Source organism: Drosophila mojavensis, unplaced genomic scaffold, assembly GCF_018153725.1.
Source record: "Drosophila mojavensis isolate 15081-1352.22 unplaced genomic scaffold, ASM1815372v1 contig_231, whole genome shotgun sequence".
NCBI classification, from domain to species: Eukaryota; Metazoa; Arthropoda; class Insecta; order Diptera; family Drosophilidae; genus Drosophila; species Drosophila mojavensis.
The window spans coordinates 10,074,552-10,090,958 of NW_025318772.1; the positions used below are offsets into that span (position 1 = coordinate 10,074,552).

At 39.1% G+C, this 16,407-nt stretch overlaps 3 protein-coding genes across 6 annotated transcripts; 1 reads left to right on the plus strand and 2 right to left on the minus strand.

Moving 5' to 3' along the window:
- Positions 1 to 252: 252 nt before the first annotated feature.
- Positions 253 to 4,820, minus strand: LOC6575533 (N-acetyl-D-glucosamine kinase). 4 transcript variants are annotated; one of them, XM_044008205.1, is made up of 5 exons: positions 4,717 to 4,820; positions 4,180 to 4,258; positions 1,333 to 1,543; positions 1,055 to 1,280; positions 253 to 957 (listed from the first exon to the last, which is right to left on the minus strand). In XM_044008205.1, exons 2-5 carry the CDS (start codon positions 4,203 to 4,205, stop codon positions 344 to 346), a joined length of 1,077 nt encoding a protein of 358 aa, XP_043864140.1. In that variant the 5' UTR covers positions 4,206 to 4,258; positions 4,717 to 4,820; the 3' UTR covers positions 253 to 343. The 4 variants fall into 4 exon arrangements, with proteins under 4 accessions (XP_043864140.1, XP_015023554.1, XP_043864141.1 ...); XM_015168068.3 differs by having other exon boundaries at positions 253 to 933; positions 4,717 to 4,819; XM_044008206.1 differs by having other exon boundaries at positions 4,713 to 4,802.
- Positions 2,376 to 3,852, plus strand: LOC6575534 (serine--tRNA ligase, mitochondrial). The gene has a single exon (XM_002001507.4). It carries the CDS (start codon positions 2,520 to 2,522, stop codon positions 3,795 to 3,797), a length of 1,278 nt encoding a protein of 425 aa, XP_002001543.2. The 5' UTR covers positions 2,376 to 2,519; the 3' UTR covers positions 3,798 to 3,852.
- Positions 4,821 to 5,018: 198 nt separating the features above from the next.
- On the minus strand, positions 5,019 to 6,335 carry LOC6575535 (protein FAM50 homolog). Its single transcript, XM_002001508.4, has one exon. The coding sequence runs from the start codon at positions 6,210 to 6,212 to the stop codon at positions 5,139 to 5,141; it is 1,074 nt and encodes a 357-aa protein (XP_002001544.1). The 5' UTR covers positions 6,213 to 6,335; the 3' UTR covers positions 5,019 to 5,138.
- Between the last annotated feature and the right edge of the window lie 10,072 nt (positions 6,336 to 16,407).

The following is a 16,407-nucleotide window of genomic DNA, read 5'->3' on the forward strand; positions in this document are numbered from 1 at the left end:
AAACAGAAGTCGAATAGTTCTTTTATATATTGCATATTTATTTTGACTTGGAGCAATTTTGAACTATAATACAGCTTTGTGGTAAGCCCCACTTACGAATAGATATTCCAGCACGAAACTACTTTAGTAGAACTTACTAACAGTATATCGGGACAGACAGGACAGAAATGCGTACATTGTACACAACCAATATACTCATGTAACTTCGTGAATGAGCATGTAGACATTTATAGTTCTGTTTTTACATAATAGTTCGATTTGGAATACATTACCTACTAGATACGGTAATATTGTTTTATTTACTGATAATTCTTGGAATGACTGAAAAATACATTTTATTTAGTTAATAGCCAGAAGCTCTCGCTGTGACCACATTTTTAATCGGAGTGCTTGTTGGATGGACGTGCAACACGGCAAAGTTGTCAGCATAGTTGCGGGGCAACTCGAATTTAGCACTATCGGCACCCAGGTAACAGGCGCCATAAGCGCTGCTTTTGGTGATACGCACCAGCTTGAGATTATAATCCATGCTCGTTTTCGAGATCTCATTGATGAAAGCCTCCTGCAGCAGATTCCAGCTGCTCCACACTGATCCGACGCAGACAATATTCAGATTACCGGATTTGACCAGTTCCTCGTGCACCTTAGGCAGCACCGCCTTGATCATACGCGCAAGATGGATAGCAGCCTCGTGGAAAAGCGATAAGGCCAGTTTGTCGCCGGCTTCGGCATTCCTCGCTAGCTTTTCGCACAAATTGGCAAAGAAGGGCTTATCGAATTTGGCATAACAATAAGGTAGTAAATCGTAGCGTGTCTCTATGCTGAAATGTTCACGAATGAGCGCCCAGGTCCGATCAATGGGAAAAGGTGACTTGACCAGGTTGTCCATATGATCAAAGACCACCTTAGTTGCACGATAAGATATAAACCAGGCTGAAAAAGCAACCAAAAACTCATCTGCAATTATATTGCTATCAATATTGCTATCAGCTGTTATTAATGGATTAATAAAGCTGATAATCATTAATGCATTTTTCATGTTAAGTGCACTCACCGCTGCCCTCGTCCCCCAGAAAATGTCCCCAACCACCGCAATTAGCCATGCTGCCATCAGGATTTCGCAGCAAGCAATTGGAGCCGGTTCCCGAGATAAGGACGATCCCGCCAATGGAGGAGGCCGTGAACATACTGCCCATTGTGTCGCTCGAGACGGCATAGTTCTCTGCCAGAGTAGGGAAAGTACGTCGCAGCTCCAGTTCCAGCTCGCGATTGGTAGTTTCCTATTGTGTACAAGAGTATAAACCAAGGGTTTCATCTTTTATTACAAGTTACCTGTTCGCAGCCACTCAGGCTGAGACCAAGGCTCGCCAATGGGATATCTCTTGGTATGTTACATTCATCCTTGCATCGTTCCACCATATCAGCGATGCGACGCGCACATGTCGGTATTCCGATGCCCCAATGATTTGTGCCCAGACCACTTGTCGTGCCCACTGAGGCACCGCTTTCATCACAGATGATCAAATGGGAGTGCGTCGCTCCGCTGCAATACACAAACAAAAAAGTATATATGTATGTATGTATATCTTCTATCTGTATAATCGGTTTGATTGTATTGTTCGACTATTAAGAGCTATTTAAGAATGCTTTTATCAATGGTTATTCAATTAAAGCAATTGAGTTAATTTAATTAATAATATTCTATATTTAGTGAAGTTTACTCAATTGATCAAATTTCTGAAAGGTATTCATACACATATTTTGGCTGCTGTCACAAGCCCCATCAATTTTGAATGTAGTGAATTGAATTATAGGAATTATTTTCAGAATATTATTGAGCTTGAATTATTTGACATAGATTTTCATATATTTTTAGATCAATTGTTTTATTTTATACATTGTATGTATATAACATTAAATAGAGTTATATATATATATATACATATATGCGGATAACTTTAACATAAATTTACCAAGCCCACTATTCGTTTTCATACACATACATATGTATATATGTATGTAAATATCTACATTCATACATATGTATACATTCTCTAGATATATGTACATATGTATATGTGTGTGGGTATGTGCGCCTTTGGCTGCATTTATATTTATTGCCACAATTGCCGTTATAGAGCACGCTGGATGCAAGTTTGTTTATCAGCAATTTAAACGCAATTCAATTCAAATAAAAGCGTGATGAAATAAAAAAAAATGTTTATGTGCCATTGTGTTATCGTAATATGAATTATTAGCTAAATTTGTATGAGTTGAAGAAATATATGTTGCATAGTGCTGTGTATTGGAGCATGACATTTGTGACGTCAAGACTCTCTTCGCTTAGTGGCAGCACTAAACTAAATGGTGCTGCCACATCGTCGCACAGAATTTGTTCATATTGCACAATGAAAATTTATAATTGATAATTTAATAGATGACGAGAAGTCGAAAAGTGCGTGCTAATTAACAAAAATTTCACGCAACAAAAGAAGAATAGAAACGTAATTTTAATTGATATGAAGCTTTTGACAAATGTACAAAAACTGCTGTTGCTCAATTGCCGCAATAGCATGAACCGCCGATTAATAAAATCAACAACAAAGGAGGCGGCGCATGATCAACCGGCAATAACCAGTGCACAGCTGGATGAGCTGGAACGGAATGTGCTCATGCGCCATCACAGGAACAATATACCACGCATTCGGCAGCTTGTGGAAGACGTGCAGGTGGACAGAGGGCAAGGAGCGGAGGACACACGCCAGGAATTGGCTGCTGAGCTCCAGCAACTACCGAACGCAACTCATCCGCGCCTGCTCACCTACGACAATAAGGCAATGGAGTTGGCTAAGTTTGAGCATCGACTTCAACCTGAGCGAGCCAAAGAGTTCTCGGAACTGGCGCGTACACTTAACCTGTACCGCATGGAGCATCTGGGCAATTATACGGGGCACAAGAGCTACTACCTGATGGGTCAGCTGGCCATGCTGGAGCAGGCTATCATACAATACGCACTGAAATCGCTGACCCGAAATAAATTTAATCTTATCTCAGTGCCTGACCTATTGCCCCGAGGGATTATCGAGAGCTGTGGCATGCGTACCGAAGGCGAACGGACACAGGTCTATAAGTTGGACATAGGAGAATGCCTGTCGGGCACATCCGAAATGGCTCTCGCTGGTTACTTTGCAAACCGTCAGCTGACGGAACGCGAGTTGCCTTTAAAAGTAGCTGCCGTCAGTCGTTGCTATCGAGCAGAGACTTCAGGACTGCACGAAGAGAAAGGCATCTACCGGGTGCATCAGTTTACCAAAGTAGAAATGTTTGCCATTGCGACGGCCGATCAATCGGAGCCCACGCTCGAGGAGCTCAAGAACATTGAAATAGACTTGTTTAAGCAATTGGGCATTAACTTTCGACTGCTCGACATGCCGCCTTGTGAGCTGGGTGCGCCCGCATATCAGAAATATGATATAGAAGCGTGGATGCCAGGTCGCCAGATGTGGGGTGAAATATCAAGCTGCAGCAACTGCACGGACTACCAGGCCAAGCGCCTGAATATCACGTATAAACGCGCCTGTGATGGAGCGGTTGTGTACGTTCATACTCTCAATGGTACCGCCACGGCAATTCCACGGCTACTGATCGCTCTGATTGAGTCATATCAGAGCGGAGATCACATACAGATACCAGAGGTATTAGTGCCCTTTATGAATGAACAGCGTGCGATAACAAAGAATAAAAAGGTCCCTGAGACTAAGCTGGTAAAGTTTGTCAAAACAGGTTGCATTCGTTAAAATGAAACACAAGCGTACATAAATAAATACATACGTGTATAAGATACACACACTATATAATGAGTAATATTTTACCATTCATTAACTTTGCATATTTAAGTAGAGTTGTTAGGATTTGTATCATATGCAAATATTTTTGCATCCAATGCACCTAAAAAATTTATAGTTATGTATACATAAAATATTAGTATAAGAGGTTGCTTGTATTGATCCCCTTTGATAAGTAATTGTCGCGCAACAAAAAAAAAAAAAAAAATAAACAAAACACGTAATCTAGCTCATTGTTAAACAATTGCGCATTTCACAGATAGATGAATCTAATATACATAATATATATACTGAAGTTAACGTATTAGTAGCAACTACTAACAACCTTACTTACCCTTCAATGCCGCCAAAATATTTCATTTTAATTTTGAATACTTTAGTTTGAGCCGTGTAATGGGGAACTTGTATAAAACCTGCAATTAAATAAAAAATACTATGGTAAACGTATACCTATCATACACAATCTTATCGAGATTTGAACCACTCTAGTCATTAGAATTTGCTAATCTAAGCACAAAAATAAAAACGAAATCCGAGTTGGATGCATGTGCAGCAGTTTTGCTAATTCCGATTGGAAGCAAAACAATTACTGCAGCAACAGCACAAAGCAGTTCAGCTGGTGAGAGTGAAAGCGAAAAAAAAAACCAGTTCTCATAATAAATTCCAGTCACTTTTTAGCATTTTGTAAACGTAGTCGGTTTTATGCCTTATTTAAGAAGAAATGAATTTATTGAACTCAATCCATGGCCTTTACTCAAAAGCCGTTATTATTTACTATTTGCACACGCACTGATATGTATATATTGTACACGCAAATAGTCAGTTTAAGTTAGTAATTCGCGCACTTAATGTCAGTTGTATTCTCACCCACCAATGTAGTTGCTCACGTCCAAGCACTTTGAAACCCACGCACCAAATATTGTTTTCAGACACTTGTATTGTTATTTAAAGATTGTCGTCCGCCACAGTAATCAGATGTTGTAACAGCAATAGTGCTGCAAAACGCCATGTTGAAAGTAACAGAAAACTGTTTAACCTTTAGCTGCGCCGACCTACCGCTGACTCACTGTTAAGAGACACAATCGTGTTGCTGACTATTATCACCAACCATACAAGATGCTATATGGTAAGTGCTCTTATTATTGCTCCATTTTAAAAATATATATCCAAGACTATTTTAGTATTCGATTTTTATTCATAGCCAAAGCGTTCACTACAAACAGAGGATAGTTTTGAATTTAAATGAATTTAATCAGTTTTAAACCAGCATTTAAATAATATAAAAACGAAATTCTATTTTTTGTTTTTGTCTTTGTCGTTATCCTTGATTGTATATTTGTCGTACGACTTGGTGGGATCATATGGCTCCCAGCGGCTGGCCGGGAAGATGTGCTTGTTGCGCTCATACCACGAACGCAACAGCACTTTGCCAGCATGTGATTCCTCCTTCTCGACGGAGGCGTCACTAATCATACGAACATCGTCGTGTACATCGAACTGGAATAGTGGGCCGGATTTGCCGCGAGCCTTAGTAACGATGAAGTCATAAAAGGAGTAGTGATGCGGCAATATCAAATCCTCCTTCACATACATTAGCTGATCGGCCATAACAGTCTTCAGCTCGATGAACTCTTTGCGTAGCAGCTCCAGGCATTTTTGAAGGAACTGATATATGGAATTACCCTTTTTCATCAGCACATTTCGCCTGTGCCCGGAGCCATCCCAGTAGCTAAACGTAATGGAGATGTCCTCGTCTTTAAGTTCCGCCTGCTGCATAACCCACTCTTGTCGTAATTGTTCCCGCAAGCGATTCTCCTGTTCCTCACGCTCGCGATCTGGCAGAAAGGACGTGTCCACATCAGGATTCTTACAAATTTTCTTTCTTTTGACTGGCAGCTGCACATCAATCTGATCGATCCACTTGGCTGGCTTGGGTTTGACAAACTTTTCCTCTGTCGCTCCATCGTCTTCGTCGTTTTCCTCTTCTTCGTCATCATCTATATTGAAGGATAACGCTTGTATTTGACGCTTCTGTTTGTTCTTCTCTGCTTGTATGGCTTCTAAAGCACGCTGCTTCTCTCGATCCTTTTCATCCTTCTTTTGCGCCAATTTTTTTTCTCTCTCTCGCACTATGTCTTCTTGCTTAGCCTTCATCTCATCGAGAGTGACCAGGCCAATGGTCGACGACTTGAGCTGTTGCTCAACAGCATCGTAGTGTGTCGCAAACTTGTTCTCAATCTTATCCAGCTTCAGCTCCTCCTCGATTTTTTTTTTTCGGAACTCAATTTCTTGCTGCTGGATCTCGCGCTTTTTCATCAGTTGAGCAGCGCGCCCAGCCTCGCTGGCGGCACCCTTGTAGTGGGCCATAAATTATTGTTGAAACTCCTTTATTTAAATAAAATACAATACTAATTTATATTAATATTTATTTTCGCTTAATGAAAGCCGTTTCACTCCTTCACTCGTCGAGAGTGCCAGCTGTTATTGAACAGTAGTTCAATGTTTATTCAGCTGTCGGAACTACTTAGTTCGTAAAATTGAGTGCCATAGCGTCTATCTTTTGTGGCACAGAAATGTTGACGCATTTTGTTAAAACTCAAGTATTTGCGAGCTTTAACGTCCTTTTAAAGTCCTTTACAAAGCTTTTGCGAGCTGGCTAACATAAATACATTCGGCAGATGCCGTTAACTGCTTCAGTTACAGCGGAACTTTCAAACCTATTGGACGCGTTCGGCAGAAAGTAAATCAGCGGAATCAGCTGATTGCTGATTGATATTTTTTAAATCGAATTATATTATTTAAGTCGCACCAAGTGAACTGTGAAGTTGTATAGGACTCCAATTCCGAATTTATTGATTGTTAAATGATGTAAATACCAAAAGCGTCTCTAAACTGCAGAAATGTGAGGTTTTGTCTTGTCTCAGTGTGTGGATATATGGATGTGTTCATGTATGTGTCCGTGCTGTAAATGAAGAAGTGCTCTGCGTTGGGCAAGGACATTACGGACAAAGAGTAACACCAGCAAGTGATGTGTGGTGGGCGGGGCGTGGCGAGTGATGGGGGTGCAGTGTCGGGCGGAAACGGAAGTTCCCAAATTGAAATGGCATTTAAGATGAGCGAACCATTAAAAAGATTTCACTTACAGCATGTTTTGACCATCTTGGTGTCGTTGCTGCCGAGTAAATGACTGTGGCTACTGTTTTAAAGGTATTGATAATATTCATGAGCTTGAATCATAAATTCTCGTTCGACGCCTGGCTAATGGATGGCCATGCTTTGGGTCTGATGGGGTGGGGTGGTGTTGATGCCACGTCAAGTGCCGCTAAAACCATTAACTGTTGCAACACATTAAATTCATGGCCCAGAATCAAGTCGTTATTCAGGCAGCAAACATTGTCGTAAAGACTATTCGGCAGTCAGTCGCTGGCCAATACCCGAGGGCGTGACATGATGTCCTGTGCGTACTGCAGCTAATTGCCAGTGTGTGGGACCATGCGAAATAATATTAAAAGACTATTCTAGGTGGCATCGTGTAAAGTAATTAATAGCGACAATAACTTTATCGAACATTAATTAATTTATCGCTCATTAAACTGGAACACCAGGCACAATATCCATCAAAATATTATGCATATTTATAATATGTACATATATGTATGTATTTCCGATACATGCTAACGGAAAGTGGTTACCATTGTATATGTATATTCAACCTGAGAGGTGGTGAAGCTTGAGCCAGGTCAAACTAAAATTAAACAGTTACAATTCGATTCAAACCGACAAATATCCAATGTTCTTAACTATGCATTAAATCAATTAATTATGAATAATGAGAATGAATCATTAATTCAATTCCGTTTAAGAACTAGTGTGCAACAATTATATATTATTCTCCTTGTTTTACGCTGGTGCATTTGAGTTTTCCTACAAATTGTGTATATTTTAAACCATATAAACATATACACTCTTTTAAGCCGACATCCGTTTGCATGCAGCACAAGGATTTATGCAAAATTTTCATAAAGCTGACAACTTGACGTATGATTAATTTGTTGTTGCTCCCTCAAATTGGGAAACAGCGCTATCTGAGCAGCTCCTTTTTCATATAGCTTATGCATTTATATATGAGTTCCCATAGCGCTGAGAAAACGCAAAGCGGGTCTATTGAGACCTTCCAACATTTATATTATATTTTTAGCAACGCTTCCCATCATCAACTTGCCTTAAGCGAACAACAAAATGAACAACAGCATAGAACATTTGAAGTGCAACTGAAAATATCTTATGTGGCAGCTTTTCAAATTATGTCAACCATACACTCTTTCGACGTCGACGCACTATGGAAATAAGCACAATAACAACAACGCCAACAGTGAACAGTGAAAGCTCTTGTAATAGTTCTCCCTCTAGCTCTTATATCTTCTGAGATCGACGCGTTCATGCACACGGACGGACGGACAGACAGACGAAGAGGGCTAAATCGACTCACCTCGGCGCCCTGATCTGCCTGTATATATATATATATTAATCTGTGTTTAGTTCAATTGTTAATGCGAACTGTTCATTTGCGCTTGAATAATGCATTCGCCAGTTTGTCCCTGATGCTTAGCCAAAACCCTTAAAAAAATCACCATAATTTTTTCCCCTGATGCAGAGGGAATTGAGTTAACACGGCACACGAATCGTAAATCATAAATATAAAAGTCTTCACTCGTATCTCTATGTCCCTGTTCGGCCAAAATCGATCTGAAAGCATTTTATGGCATAATTTTTCTTGTTCCCATTTTCAATGGGAAATCAGGGTATAATGGTTTTGTTGAAATGTATGTAACAGGGAGAAGGAGGCGTGGCAGACCCCACAAAGTATATATATTCTTGATCAAGGCGACGAGCTGAGTTGATTTGGCCCTGTCCGTCTGTCTGTCTGTCCGTCTGTCCGTCTGTCCGTATGTTTGAACGCGTCGATTTCCGAAGATATAAGAGCTAGAGACTTCAAATTTATCATTAAAAATCGATAACTCATCCCGATCTTTTTTTATCGATAAAAAACCTTATCGAAAACCAGTTATAAAATTATATCTTCTACACCTTTATTGCTAGAGTCTCCAAATTTTTAATGTATGCTTATATGCAATTTATACAATTTCGGTTTTTGTTAAAATTTACCCTCCACCCCTATATTCAACCCCCTCACCCTCACTTTTGTAAAAGGCGTATTTAAAATACTAGAGACTTGTGCTTGGCTATTGCATATCCATGTTACAATCATAATCTGAAAGTTTCATGAAGATCGTATGTCCACAAAAAAAAGTTATTAAACAATTAAGTTCTCATAGTAAGCGCACATTGCCGCCCATGCGTGTTTATGCTTGTGTGTGTATGTGTGTGTAAATGTTTGTGTATGTGTGTGTGTGTGTGTGTGTGTGTGTGTGTGTGTACGTATGCCTGTGTGTGTGTGTGTGTGTGTGTGTGTGTGTGTGTGCTGAAAGACGCGAAAAATTATTGAAATAGCTATTACTCCAAGGGTTCAGGGGATCTCGTAGTCGAGCAGTCTCGACTAGAGCTTTCTTACTTATTTTTTCTCAACTTTAATGTGGCCCCCGTCATAAGTAAGTCGTAAAAGTTGGATTTTCGTACCTTCTACATTGTATATACCCTAAATGCAAGAGAATGTTAATATTCGTCTACAATTTGTTACACATTAAAGAAGGCGAAGTACAGAAAAAAATACGCTTAACATTGATAATATATAGCTTTGGACACGCAAAGAACCATCGAAATAAAATATATACAGAGAGTATACAATGGGCAGCCTAGAAGCACCCACTGCCTAAATTTAAATTGAAGCTCTCTAGCGTTTCTCTTCTACTATGTGTCAAGAAGTCTCGACTGGAGCCTTAATACTTGTTTTTTTTTTGCATTGGCGTTCAAACTTAATCTCTCCGAAAATAATTTTTTTTCTTTTTATAGTGCATACTTTTTCTTTGGACACTGTGCGTGCTAATATTATTTATTTTAATCGGAGACTTGAAACAAAGATAAGCAAATGAAGTGCTAAAAATGTGGCCCAAATGCAGTTCTATGATTTGTGTGTGCGTGAATGTGCTATACCTGTGACCTTGAGCAACTTAAACCAAGAGTATGTGGGTATATGTATGTGTGTGTGACTGCTTTTAAAATAGCTTAATAAGCGGCGGCAAACGCTGTTTGCATTTTCGCAGCGCAGCAAGACAAAACAAATAGAAGAATACGTGGGTGTCTGTGCGTGTACATGTGTGTGTTGATGATTGAGTACGTGCACGTATGTATGTGTGCTCTGCTGATGACTGTATGAATGATACTCGAATAGCCAACCATCCAAATAGTCGAGTGGCTCTCTTTTTATTTCTCGGTCTGTGCAGCGTCCAAGGGACAGGCGCCTGACAGCAGCCACGCCCTGCCCTACCAGACCCTTGCCCCTACCTTTAGACCGTGCAGTCCTTTGTGGCAAAAATATCTGTTCCATCATTGTCGCGTAATTTAATGCCCACTGCTATATCGATCTATTCAATTTCAGGCTGCATCTCAATTACAATTAGAGCCAATTCGGTGGACTGTATGTGTAACTCTGTGTGATGTCTGTGTGTGGGTGGGCTCTTGTCTATATTCTGTTGAATGTGCCGGATTGGTATTAACTACAGGAACAAGGAAATATTCTTTGTAGTAGGAAAATCCAACGTAACTGTTGGAGCTCCCACAATAGACACAATATATATATCTCATATATATATATATATATATATATATATATCTCATACTAATCTATTTTTAATTTCATTTTGTTTTTCGTTCACTTTTGTATGTTTTGCGGCTTTGATTTTTCTGGTTTCGATTTGCATTTTGCTTTAACTTTTCGGCTGCTCCACTCATCTATTATTTTTTATATCTACATCTTCAAATATACACATATGTATATGTAAGTATAGTGCTCTCTTGGCCTTGAAATGGTTTAATGTCAGGTCATTCTGATTTCGACTAAACGCTAACAAGCGTATTTACTTTGGGTATGAATATATATATCAACTTTGCCTCTGTCCAACTCTTGTTATACCCTGAACCCATTGAAAATGGGAAATCAGGGTATAATGGTTTTGTTAAAAGTATGTAACAGGCAGAAGGAGGCGTATATATATTCTTGATCAGGGCGACGAGCTGAGTCGATTTGGCCTTGTCCGTCCGTCCGTCCGTCCGTCCGTATGTATGAACGCGTCGATTTCAGAAGATATAAGAGCTAGAGACTTGAAACTTTTTTTTCTAGGTCCGTGTATATCACGCGCATATTTTGTTTCTTTTTAAATCGATAACTACTCCCGATATTTTATTATCGATCAAAAACCTTATCGAAAGCTAGATATTTAATTATATTTCCTACACCTTAAGAGCTAGAGGTTGCAAATTTTAAATGTAGACTTATATATATTTTATATAATTTCGATTTTTGTTGTAATTTACCCCCACCCCTATATCCACCTCCCTCAACCTCACCTTTTTAAAAAGCGTATTTCAAATACTAGAGACTTGTGCTTTGGAACGTACATACATTTTCACCATATGATTACGCCCTGAAAGATTCATTAAGATTGTACGTCTAGAAATTAAATTATTGAACAAATAAATTCTTATAATGTTGCCCACACTACAGCGCAGTCGCTGCTTACAGCGCAGTTAGCAGAGCGCTTCTAATACGTGCGTGTGTATGTATGTGTGTCGAAAAGAAGTGCAGACTGATTAGAGGGTTCAGGGTATCTCCTAGTCGAGCAGTCTCGACTAGAGTCTTCTTACTTGTTCGATAATCGATAGGATAATTTACGTGTCTACACGACTAATAATAGCAAATCAGGAGCACTGGCTGAGACTTATTATTATATTATCATCAAAGAAGAATGAAGAATAAATATAACAGCATCTCAATTACCTCACTAACTTATCAAGTCGGACGGATTTGAATCTCAGAGATATCTTCGGTAAAGTAATCTACCTTTGCCGTAGTCCTCATTAACTGTTCCGGGGGTATCACTGATTCTTTATTTTTACTAATTATAATAATAAGATTTGACGAAATATAGCAGTTTAGCTCGCCAATTTTTGTATTGCGTGCTTTGAGGCGCGTAATACACGTGATATAAATATTTATTGCGAAGTGGTGTTTCGGCGATCGTAAAGCTCACACACGCAAATCATTTTGTCTGCCATTTAGTAGAAGTACGTATGTGCGATATATGTGAATGGTTAGAACAGAGCACAGGTTTGTGGCTCAGCTCTAGACTGGAATTTCTTAGCCATAAAAGTAAAACTCGACAAACAGTTGAGCCTTCACTTTTATAAATATATTCTTATTAGTTTATTTATTTGTATTATATTAGGTCAGAAATAAATATTGCAATTTTAATAACTTTTCTACGAGTTGAGCTCGTTATTTCCTTGGCCACCAACATGAAGCAGAGGCTTAAATTATTTGCACAACTTGCAGCAAACCAATTTAGGCCGTTATGCAAATATATGCAGACGTCTGGCGCCTCCTTCTTTTGAACAATGACCAATTATGCTGCTTTTTTCTGCTTTTCTATAAAATTTAATTAATAAAAGCATCAAATATTGAAATATATATAATAAACGTTTGGTAGCCAATTAGGCTTTAATTAACACAATAAAATACCTATTGTTTACCTTGTTCTATTCGAAAAAAATGTAGGTTAACAAAATTTGGGCGATAGGCTATTGGTTACTTTTCAAATTTTGGGATTCAATATTTCCAGGTTCGCATCGAACGAGCTGTTGTATAAAGTTTCCTGAGGCACTGCCATAGGATTAGTTTGTGCGGCGATTTCAATGATTAAAGTATTCAAAATCGAGGCACAAATAGCTAATATATAGAAAATTAAAAACAATTTAAAGTACTTTAATACTATTTATATAAAATATGCAAACTCATATTGCTCGCAGAATCAAAATATCAACCAAAACTGTAAGTACAATTGTCAGAGTTGATTTTTGAATGTTGCACTTGGGAAATTTCATTGGATCTGGGCTCGCTTTGATAGTTATTGGTATTGCGCGATTGTTGCTCCATTTCATCAAAATAACAGATGTACATATACGTACGTGTGTGTGTGATTCAATGGCGCTAGTTTTTCTGCTACATGCTTTTGGGCATGAAATTTCTGTAACCTTTTATGTGTGCCTCGCTTAGTTGAATAACTATCTGCCTGCTCATTTCAGAAATATCGCTACGTATGTGTGTATGTGCGAGTGTCGATGTGTGTGGCTGTCTCAATTCTCTTTTGCCCGAAATCTATTTGGCATTAGCCAAACGGCCAAGGCTGGCAGTCAGTCAGTCAGCCAAAAACAAACTACTAGCAAAACAAACTTTAATATACATGCATATACATTGCTTGCGACTGGGAGTGCTTCAGTGTGTGTGTGTGTTCTTGTATGCCAGTCAATGGCGGCATGAAATTTCCAGTGCGTCGCACACTGAACAAAACGATGCTAATGAAAACAAGTAAGAAAGCTCTAGTCGAGACTGCTCGACTGCAAGATCCCCTGAACCCTTCGAGCAAAAGCTATTTCAATCATTTTTCGCGTCTCTCTGCTTACACAAGATACACGCACACAGACTCAAACACACACATGCACACACACACGCATACATAAACACACACACCCATATACATACATAAATACACGTACACAAGCACCCACGCCTAAACACTCATGGGCTGCAATTTGTGCTTACTATGGCAACTTAATTGTTTAATAACTTTTTTTGTGGACATACAATCTTCATGAAACTTTTAGATTATGATCATAACATGGATATACATTTATTTGCTAAAGCAAAAGTCTCTCTGAAGGCATAGTGCACAGGTTATCTTCCTGTCCAGATAGACAGCCCGTTGGTCAAGATTTACCAACAGGCAACTGAAGCCAAATGGAGAAAGGTCCATGCAAACAGAAATCACTGAGGCGATTGTGAGAGGTTGGAGTGTTGGCGGTGTGACAAATGCCAAAGGTGCTGACTGTGCTACTTTTATGTTGCAACTTCATTAAAATTGGTTTTTATGGCAATCGTAAAGTCATCTCAAAAAGTCACTTCTCCGTTGTAAATGAGGCAAGGCGGATAACGCCAAACAAAAGCCAAAAGTACCAGATTGGTCGGTCAAAGGACGAGACGAGAGAAGAGGAGGCGTGGTAGCAGCGGTCGAGGACAACGCTACTTTTAATTACTTGCTGCATAAATTTGCACTTATTTCCTTTTTTTTCTAAGTCGATACAGACTTGGGTCAGTTGACAGGCCGGTCGGATGTAAGGTTGCCTTGTTTGCCTGTAGCAGATTTCTCGCTTAATACCGGACAATTTCGGTGTATGAAAATATGACATGAAAGATCTCAGGTTATGCGTATATTTTACCTACCTATAGATACATACAGGGTAAGTTCTAGTTGAATCTATAGCATTCCTCCTTTTTGTGTGTATCTCCTTATCTTTTCGTCGGAAATGACAAAATTTCGTTAGACTCGTGCGAGATTTCACTAACCTAACAAAATTATGCAAAGTAGTTTTCAAGCTTTAAAGGCTAACGGTACAACAAGGATTAAGCCTATGTGCGTACTCTGCGATATCCTTAATAAAAACACGTAATTTTTACAGTTGACTACATTCTGACAAGTTTTAGCTGCAATAAGACAGAAGTCATATGAATTGGTTGTGTGAGTTTTGGGCAGGTCCTTTGCTATTCTGCTATCTACTCCTCTCCTTTTTTCCGAATTGTGTTTGATTGTGGCATCCTCTACTCTGCTGACCCCAAATGTTCACGAGTAGTATAATGGTAAAAAAATTAAATACATCACATCTAAAAATTCTGAAAATAAGTGGTGGTGTGTGTGCGGTGCCGGGACTGATTGTTAGTCTACAATGATTGACTCTAATGTCATATTGCGCGATTTATGGGGCTAGGCGTGACCGAGTGCTGCAAATGACTAGCAAGAGACCAACCAAAAGTGTAAAGCTGAAATTGACAGTTATATGGCCTGACAGGCAGTTGGGGTATAGGATATATGAGAGAATAGTATTCCATTCAATCAACTAAATGAACCAGCCCAGCTCAAGCTTTATCATGCCTTTGCTGATGGTGGCAGTCACACATAAGGTCAAATATACATACATATATACATATATGTACATATATGCCAGGAATTGGCATATCTACACTCTGCTATTTGCCAAAAATTTTTATGATGAATAATATTTATGCTATCACCCTAGATTTTGTACTGAGTCAAGGTTTTCATTACTCATTGTGATGCGAATTGTTGTCATGATCAATCAACATGTAGTTATGGTAATGAGCCCTACGTCCTCGCCATAGTCAATTATTTTCAATTGTGCTCAACTCAGCTGGGCAGCATCAGCTTATCATTTATAAAGTTAACTGCCACTCAAGACTCTCACAATACAGGTGAGTGAGTGCTTAAGATGTGATTTTTTTAAATGAGCTGACAGAATGAAAATAGACAACGAATGTTGCGGGCTATGAATGTGAAGGTATCTGAAAGAGAAAGGAGAGGTAACTTAGAAAGTATCTTGGCGTGTGTTTCGATGGTGAATATAACTTGATATAGCTTACATTTGACACACAAATGAAATTGACAGCTAATCCGTAATTGATCTGCTGAGCAGGGCCCGATGCAGCTTCAGCTGAGTCGTGAGAGTTAATCTGCCGTGACGGCAGGAAGTTTACAGCTGACAGACATCCAGTTAAACAACTAACAGGATGCTAAAAGCTAAAAGCTAAAAGACGTGCTGAAAACAGAAAATCAACCGAAACTTTTACCCTCTCACTCAGTTCGGTCACTAAGAGTATTTCATCACACACTAGAAAATATCCAAAAGATACATGTTTTTGAGATTTTCCTTTAATTCTATGCAGGGTATCACAAGCAAAGTGTCAACGTAGCAATTGAGCTTTCCATGAATTTGTCAGTCTAAGTGAGTAGGGTAACCTAACTGCATGAATTTCAATTTCTGCCATAATAAAATGTGCCACACGACAAATGCCTTTGGATCCGTGCCTGATTTTTAAGTCTCAAGTCCCAAACACGGTGAGCATGATGGTCTCGCCAGCCATACAAAACTGCTTATTCTAATGCATAAAATCGTAAATTTGCAACGAACTTAACGGCAACAAGCGTCGAAATAACAAATCGTAAATAAAACAATAATACATAAATGCACATTAAAATCTGAGAAAGCGACTTAGAGAGAAAAGGCATTGAACGGGCACTAACCGTAAAAAAGTGGCCACATATCAGACGCTGCCTTGAGCTTAAGAGAGAGTGTAAGATGGGTATTACGTGTGCTTGTATTTGCATATGAGTGTGTATGTGTGCGGGTGTCAAGCAGGAGACGAATCGTTTGCGTTGATTGCACAACAATGAGGTGTAGGGACTTTCGTTTGTGTGTGGGGAGTTTATGAGACAAGGGCACGAATACAGTCATAATATATATATAATCATATATGCTG

Excerpts from the sequence above, each read along its gene's own strand:
- LOC6575535 (XM_002001508.4), bottom strand. The coding sequence starts at position 6,212 with ATGGCCCACTACAAGGGTGCCGCCAGCGAGGCTGGGCGCGCTGCTCAA.
- LOC6575534 (XM_002001507.4), top strand. The coding sequence starts at position 2,520 with ATGAAGCTTTTGACAAATGTACAAAAACTGCTGTTGCTCAATTGCCGC.
- LOC6575533 (XM_044008205.1), bottom strand. The coding sequence starts at position 4,205 with ATGAAATATTTTGGCGGCATTGAAGG. Across the intron at positions 1,281-1,332 it reads GCCTGAGTGGCTGCGAACAG|GAAACTACCAATCGCGAGCT; the intron begins GTAACTTGTAAT and ends TGTACACAATAG. Across the intron at positions 958-1,054 it reads TCTGGGGGACGAGGGCAGCG|ATGAGTTTTTGGTTGCTTTT; the intron begins GTGAGTGCACTT and ends ATATAATTGCAG.